General features: G+C 40.4%; 1 protein-coding gene across 1 annotated transcript; it reads right to left on the reverse strand.

The window, feature by feature from the left end:
- Window positions 1-5,311: 5,311 nt before the first annotated feature.
- LOC109035271 (uncharacterized) lies at window positions 5,312-8,250 on the reverse strand. Its single transcript, XM_072302521.1, has one exon. The coding sequence runs from the start codon at window positions 8,183-8,185 to the stop codon at window positions 7,412-7,414; it is 774 nt and encodes a 257-aa protein (XP_072158622.1). The 5' UTR covers window positions 8,186-8,250; the 3' UTR covers window positions 5,312-7,411.
- Between the last annotated feature and the right edge of the window lie 246 nt (window positions 8,251-8,496).

The raw sequence follows: 8,496 nt of genomic DNA on the forward strand, positions 1-8,496 counted from the left end.
ATTAAAGGAAAATATAACGTGTGTTTTGTAAATATTAAGGTGGTTCCGTATCAAACTTAATGATCTCCAAAGCACACGGATTTCTACACAATTTCTTATCGCCTTTTATAATCGATGGCGAAAAAGCAACAGCCAGGCAATAAAGTGTAAAGCCCGGCGTTAATGTTTAATCGCTTCGCATAGCCCGGCCGTATGATTTTCTGCGCATTCTACAGCCAGCTATATGATTTTCTGTAGCCTTCTTTAGCCGGCTATAAGAATTCCTATGGTATTTTGAAACGCAGCTCTTATTGCCAATTTTTATCAGGGAGATTGCGCGAGGATCACACTTTTGTATCATGCCTCGGGTCATATTCATGACGGCTTTTTTATGCCGTCTTGTTTTTTGCGGTTCACCAACGAGTATGAACTACTGATGGGGGCTAAAAAGATCCAAACCGGTTTAGGTCTCTCGGCGTGACCTCAACAATGCAAACTATCTGAGCTGAACACTTCCACCCTCAGTTTTGTACTGGTACTTATTAGAGTCAACAAAACTTTTGGACTCTAAGTATAATTTTTGGAACTTCTTTTGGCTTAGTTTTCCACGCGAAATGGTGTGGATCCAGCACCATTTCATGACCTTTTTACATGCAGTTCGGGCCATTTCTTCGTGTTTTTTCTCGTCTTTATCTTTAGTTGAAGATGAACGCCATTGAAATCGGTAAAATGGGACGCCCAGAAGATATATTACACTGCATCACCGTCGATGGGCTCCCAGCGCACGGTGCACAGTGAAACGAGCGAATGGGAGAGGTCGGACATGAAATTGTTGGTTGAAATTTCAAATTTTTACATTCATTTCAACATAAATTCAATTTTAAAGGATGTTTCTGAAAGGAAATTTCAGGGAAAAAACAATGGAACCACACTCAAACTTTTCTGCTCCGAATTTTAGAAAATATGAGCTTTTAAAGTTTCCAGATTTTGTCTGACTTCTCCTATTAACTCGGTCCACTATGTGACGCGACGATAAAAAAGTGTTAAAACTGTAAAAAACACGTATTAGTAGAATTATTACAAAAAATAGATATGCGTTGTTTTCACTAAAAAACGTCTATTCGAAAATGTTCCCTCAATTTTATTACTGCTGCGGATGAAGTGCAGACAATAATTTTCGTCTTAGTGAAGTTTAAACTGGAATCATGTCAACATTTCCGACTTTTTGTGTAAATTTTTTTGGGATTTCTGTCGTGAAATTTTGTTTGCAAATGTTTGGTTTGAATCCATTCCCGTCATGCAACGTGTGGCTTCATCAGTGGCGTGGCTTGCTTTGCGATATCTCGATTGATGCGCCACTCGAACCTATGAAAAAAGATCGATCATAGGGTGTTCGCAGTGAACATCGAAACTTTTTGTGAAAAAAATTGAATTTTGACGAAACCACTAGATTTAGCGTTGAAATCTATTAACAAAATGTTTCTTGCATTTTTATCGCCATAACTCATCGTTTTCGAGATATTGGGAACTAATAGGGGGTAATAGGGGGATAACGGGACCCCCAGGAAAAGCGTTTTTGGAAAAAAAGTTATACCACAAAAACGTCTATTTTTGACCCAAACAATCGACTCCTTCAATATTCGTCCTTAACCCTGGGACACCCTGTATAAGTGCTCTAGTTTCAGCTAGAGTCCCTTTATACTGAGAGTCAAGACAACACCCCCTCATGGAGTCACAAGCGGGAATGAAGATTACAAAAATTGAACGTTTTTTGTAATCTTTGGTCGGCCCATTCTCCAATTCCTCTCTCCGTTCCTTCTCTCATTCCGTCTGTTCCTTGTCACACCCGTAATTCCCTGGTCCATTCCAGATTATAATCTTTGCATTCGGTGAAAATGTAATCATTATTCCCGTTTGTGACACTATGGAGGCCTAAAATACGGGAACCAATCAGAAACGGATTCACATTGTCTTGACTCTTAGTATAAAGGGACTCTATAGTTTCAGCGAGCGGGTGGGAACTCGCGGGAAAATGCGGCAACGACGACGTGTGTTGGGAGTGTGGGGGCGTCTTCCCGTAATCCTATTTGCCACAACTCAAATCCTTAGGCGTGACTCGAGGAAGCGTCTGGCGGGGAAAAGTTTCGGACGGAGGCTGGAGTCAGGCTGAAATGAGCGGTGAACGAAATTATGACTCGAGCGGGAGTTCAGTTCCTTGCGCGGACTGAATTCAGGAATTAGACAGGAGACAGCCGCGGCCGGGGGGTGGGGGGGGGGGGGTTAGGGGGCGCTGCTGATGATTCCAACATGTTTGAAGCAAACATTTGTTTGCTTGGCTTCGGCCCCGGAAAGACGGAGGAATAGATCGGCGGAAAATAGAGATATTGCATGTGTGAGGGATTTGCGATTTGACCATTGATTCTTATGTAAAAGTTTGCGAGAAACACGATGGTGCCACTGGTTTTCTCTGAAATCAACTCCCAAGCTCAAAAAAAGCAGGGGATATCCCACACTATTCTGAGAGTCCACGTCTACATCAAGACAAACTCTCCATGCAAAGATAGGGAGCAAATACATTGACATGGCTGCCACTTTATTTGGGGACTTCAAAACTGAAATCACGGCAACCCTGTTAATGTATTTGCTCCCTATCTTTGCATGGAGAGATTGTTTTGATGTACGTAGAGGTGGACTCTCAGGGTAGGGTGGGATTATCCCCTCCGTTTTGGCCTCAACTTGAGAGCTTTTTTTGAGCTTGGGAGTTGATTTCAGAGAAAACCAGTGGCACCCTCGTGCTTCTCGCGAACTTTTACATAAGAATCAATAGTCAAATCGCAAATCCCTCACACATGCAACATCTCCATTGTCCGAGCGGGAAATTCAATCCTTGACAATGAATCATTTAGAACCACGCGGTTGACAAGGTCTGAGAAAAAATTCTATCTTTTTGTCCTCGAAATTTCACCTGCGTAGAAGATGGTTTACACAACGAGACGCTCGGTAATGAACCTCAAAACGAAATATTTACGGTTTTTTTTCTATTTATTTTGAAGTACAGAACCAATAGATTACAACTTCCGATCGAAAACTACGCTCCCTGGCGCATTTCAAGAGTAACGTATGTGTCATTAATTTCCCGACGCAGGGAGGTACTATGGGTGAGCCAAAAATAGTATACCTCTGCATTGGAGTATTTAGGATACTATGTATGCGGAGCTATAGTTCCTTATCGCAAAATGTAATCCACAGGAACTTGGATCCGATAGTCAGTTGGACCGCATTTTGCAATTTGGAACTATAAATTCTGGCTCATCGGAAAAAACACCTGTGCAGAGGGAAACTAATGGCACTTACGTTGTTTTTAAACCGGGCCAGAATTTATAGTTCCAGATTGCAAAATGCAATGCAGTTGTACGATCCAATGGGTCATATAATCGACGTCATTTGGATTACAATTTGGAATTACGAACTACTATTCCTGGCTCACCTGTGAAAGTTACCTATCAGCGAAGGGAAGCTAATGAGACGTACGTTTTAACTAAACTGAGTGTGATATAGCAGTCCACTATACAGAAAATATATAAAAATGGCTGCTCTCGTGGATGACCCAGAATTAGTAGTTCCTAATTGCAATTTAAGGTACACGGAAGTATAGCCCGAAAATATAAATTACGATTGAAAAAAAAAATTAAAAAGGTAAAAAATGGATAAACAAGGCTACAAACGTCAAAATAATAAAATGCTAGAACGTCTCGAACCGTTACAGACTCGTTTTCAGCTGAAAATGATTCTATGACAGCTTGAAACACTTTGCATTTTAAGTGGATAGATGTTTTTAGCCTATTCCACCAATTTTTTAACCATTTTAGTTATGTTTCATTTTATTCCGAGATGAAGTTTGATTCAAACTCCCAACTTGTCTAAAAGCCAAAGTCTTACTTGAATAAAATTGGAACTAGGACCTCTGAACAAGGTTGAAGCTCGCGTGATACTCCGACTTGATTCTAGATGTTCTTGAATTCAGATGTTCTGAATGAACTTTTAATGAGGAGAAATTTCATGAAATGTATTAAATTAATGCTGTCTCGTGATCTGTACTAGAGTCTTTCAGCTGTAACGCAGGCCGCTTCAATCAAAGTTTCTTTGTGATCATTTTTTATGGCATTGAGTACTTGCTTGTGTCGATTCCTTCGACTTATGGATTCAAAAGAGACATCGAATTTCAAAAGTTCAATCTACAGATCTGCCATGGAAAATTACTGTGCGTCACTTTAAGTTCAAAATCTGAAAACGGGAATTGAAAAAAGGACACGTTGGTCCGTTTTTGAGTTGTTTCCTGAACTTTGTGAGAATCTCCCAGTTTTCATCATTAGATGAATATTGGGATGCAGTTCATCACTGTCTTAATCGTACGAATGAGTTTGGTGCATATTGGAATAAACAAATTCCCAAAACAAGATCACAACGTTTTGGCAACGACTGATGACTCCATTTTCAGCTCCTATTTTCAATATATGAGCTCGGCTTCGGTTTGACAGAATTATGACATCGACTTGTTTCTTGTCATAAAGCAATTAAGCATTGAACTGGTAACCAATCAAATATTCTAAGTCAGATACTTATTCTTAGAATACCAGCGGCCTGTAGGTATTTGATGGGATGAGTGAACTCTGGTTAGCCATGCATCTTATCCAATAATCATTCCATCTTTCTGCAAACCGCTGGTATTTGAGGAAAAAGTTCCTGGCCGTGGCCACTTGATGCCTCGGTTTGATCATATGACTCATGCTATATCTATCAAATTGAGGAGAATTTTGTTTGAAAAACCAAATAAAATTTAAATTGATATGCGTAGAAAAAAGTTAATTTATCACGACTGAGCAGGATATAAAAATCCAATATCTTGTCCTCGATGCACGTGACATTTCAACAATTAATTGCGTCAAGGTGCTTGATGTCCAACTACATCTTTTAATTGATTTGAAAGAAATTGAAACCTACAAATTCTGCAAATTACTCGTAATTTACCAACCTAGGACACATCTTCTATAATTAGAGATTTTTCTCGCAGTTCGTGTATACTACATCCTCAGAACTTCGTTGCAAAGTGTCGAGTGATATGATTTTTGCATTACTTGGTTTAAATTAAATCAAAACTTCAACTTATCAGTCAACTTTATTCACGACTTTGATTTCTCTAAAAAAAAAAAAAAAAAAATGAAACTAGGGACAGCATCGCACACGGTGCTCTCTTCATTAATGTCCTAGATTCTGAAAACTTCTATATTTATGTGTCAGTCAGGGAAAAGAATAAAAATAGGCATACTTGTTATATTATTTACAAAACATATATATAGTAAAAAAGTTCCCTTTTTGAAAACTGGAAATTACAAAACGGTGTAATTTAGTGTCACTAATTTTGCAGAGTTTACACGGGATTTTCATTAAAATATCTGTATGATGTATAGGACAGACTTTTAACGACAAGGAATCACTTTTGATTAACAAATTACTTCATAAAGAAAAGGAAGTTGCCTTAAGACATGCACCCCGTGTAATGTGTCTCATCTATTCTGCTTGAGTTTTTAACACTTCATGAAGAAGATTGCTTAAACGAAACTAAAATTTAGTAATTTTAGCCGACTATTTCGACTAAATCACATTGTTCGAGCAAAATTATCTATTTTTAGCCAACAATATTGTTGTAAATTATGAAAGTTATCAAAATTTAAGTTTATTTGCCATCTTATTTTGCCATATTGGTTTCTGAAGTATGTTGAGGCCTCGAAAAAGTTTTGCGAGGTTAAGTCACAAATTTTGCAATTATTTATATGGTGTGTTCAAAGTTTTCTTATCGAGCACTGTACAAATCTACAGGTAAGTACATGATTGAACTCAGGAAAAATCTATGATTGATTTATTAAGATTCTTAAACAAAAGACGATGCCTTTAAGAAGGTGACTCTGAAAATGGCAGTGATAATAATCAATCCTGTGAAGCAAACTATTTATTTCTGGAGGATTTTAGAATTATTAAAATTCAGTTTCAGAAAACTAAGATCAAAACACATCAATGTAAAAAATGAATACTCATGTGAAATTTCTACTCATTGAACAGTCTATTAGTATTTACACAAATAATTTTTGTAACAAAAAAACTGTCTAGGACTGAAAAGGATTCAATTCGAAGCAAAAAAAATAATATAACAATGAAAATTACCAATATGGAAAAAGATAATCCAAAACTCCACTTGTCAATTTTTGGTAACGTAATGGTAACGTTTTTGGTATATGCAAATGAGATGATTTGATATTGTGATATTTAAATTTTTAATGTATCCTCTGAAGGGAAACCTTTCTCACTGCTGTGATATCTTTTCACAATGAACTGATTACATATATTAGCTCTCTGATAAGAAATAAAATTTGTTTCGCTGTGAGAAAACCAGAGTTTAAAACTCATACTGAAAACTTAACGAGAGAAATCAGAGTCTTAATATCATCAACCGCACGAAGATTGTGCTTCATCAGGGGTATGGCAAACACTACCAAAACTCTAATTCTTTTTACTAAAACCCTACCCAATTTAACGATGACGCAGGCACATGATGCAACATACAACTTTTTGCCTATGATACATTACTTAAGGTGGTTTAATAGCTGCATTATCTTCATTTTGTAATTTTATCTTTGTCCGCAAGAACGCCCAAGTCTATGCCTCGTTTATAGAAAATTGTTCAGATAAGACATAAATACAGCTAATGCGTCACAAATATTCTCAACTTTAAAACTCTTTGAAATTTTCCGTCGAATGTATACTTAGTGGCTAATTCACTGGATAAAATTTTCCGGAAAAACTAAATTACTATTAATGTTGAGAGTTTTCTTAAAATTTCTCTAAAATTAACCATGATATCAGCTTTCAAGTAAAGAAATTATATTTCCTCCTGACTATATTACAATCAGAGGAGGCGGATTGTTCGATTCCTTCAAAATGTAAAATGACATCATGACCTTTGATATTTTTAAATAAGTACCAAAACAGTTTTTCTCGGAGCTTTTTGTCAAATAACATTTACCCACCTGCTGAGTAGCTCTTTACAACTACCTACAAAAAATCCATTTTCGTTTTTAAAACTCGGAACTTTTCGAGGATGAAAAACTTTATCAGATTGTTCCACCTCTTTCCCTCACTGGAGGACACCCTTGCGCTACATCACAAGCACATCACAGTCTTTAAGTACAAACTCACAGAAAACGTTTCACTAGAAATGTTCTGTACACAAACAACGCGAACTTTTGGTGAAAAGGCGACGCGATTTCGCACTTTCTATGCATCGTACACATTTAATCGTGCCGCGCAAGAACACCGAATAAATAAACGACCACTCAATTTGAGCGAATACCCGAAGGCCAACAAAAGGCTGCCTCTCTCAGCCCTTCTTCTTGCTGTAGCCCCATTTCTTGTGCTCCTCGTGGCCACCCTTCTTCCCGTACTCGGAATGATGATGATGCTTCTTGTCGTGGCCGGCAGCGTCCTTGTGGCCCTTCTTGTCGTAGTAGTGCTTGCCCTTCTTGTGCTTCCCTTTCTTGCCCTTGTGGTCCTCCTTGTAGCCGGAGTGCTTGTGGCCCTTCTTGTACTCGCCGCCTTTCTTCTTCTTGTGGTGGTGCTCGTAGCCGCCGTGCTTCTTGTGGTGCCCGGCGTCGTGGTGCTCGTCGTAGAACTTCTTGTGCTTCTTGTACTCGTCGAGCTTGTGAATCTCGTGCTTGCCCTTGGTGCTGTGGCCCTTTTTATAGGCTCCTTTGTCGGCGTACTTGTGGCCCTTCTTGCCCTTCTCGCCCTTGTGGTGGTCGTGGTAGTAGCCGCCCTCGTCGTGGTGCTTCTTCTTGTGCCCGCCGTGCTCCGAGTAGTGCTTCTTCTTCTCGCCCTTGTCGTGGTGGCCCTTCTTCCCCTCGCCGTGCTCGTGGTGGGACTTGTATCCCTTCTTGCCCTTCTTCCCGTGCGAGTGCTTGTGCCCGGAGTGGTGGGACTCCCCGCCGCCCTTCTTCCACTTCTTGCTCGAGGCGGCCGTCTCCAGGTCGGCCCCGATCCCTGCGCGGGCCGCCCCGAGGGCCCGCGCTGCTTCGCGCCCGGCCGCGAGGGTGAACACGTACGCGAAAAAGACGCAGAGGTACGCCAACAGCTTGCTCCGCGCGAACCACCGCATCGTCACATCGGTCTATCTATGATGCAACCCGCCCGACGACCGGTGGTATTTATAGAATTGCAACACCTCCCAGCGCCTGCTCCCACTGCTGGAGTGCGGTTCTAATTGCTGGATAAAGACCGATAACACGCTCTATTGCTTCTGTTTGTTTCTGGGCCCGGTGTCTTGGGTCGGCGCCCGGGGGGTGAGGGGGTGAGAGTCTGGTGGGGGCTCCTGGTTCGGCTACGGCGTAGGTGGCTACCACAGGAGCCAGACGGAATCCGTGGCTCGTGATGCTTCGGTGGGCTGACGTCTTGGATCTCAGCTCCAAG

Source organism: Bemisia tabaci, chromosome 7 (genome assembly GCF_918797505.1).
Source record: "Bemisia tabaci chromosome 7, PGI_BMITA_v3".
NCBI classification, from domain to species: Eukaryota; Metazoa; Arthropoda; class Insecta; order Hemiptera; family Aleyrodidae; genus Bemisia; species Bemisia tabaci.

Bases quoted from the DNA above. Each gene is read 5' to 3' on its own strand.
- LOC109035271 (XM_072302521.1), bottom strand. From the start codon at position 8,185: ATGCGGTGGTTCGCGCGGAGCAAGCTGTTGGCGTACCTCTGCGTCTTT.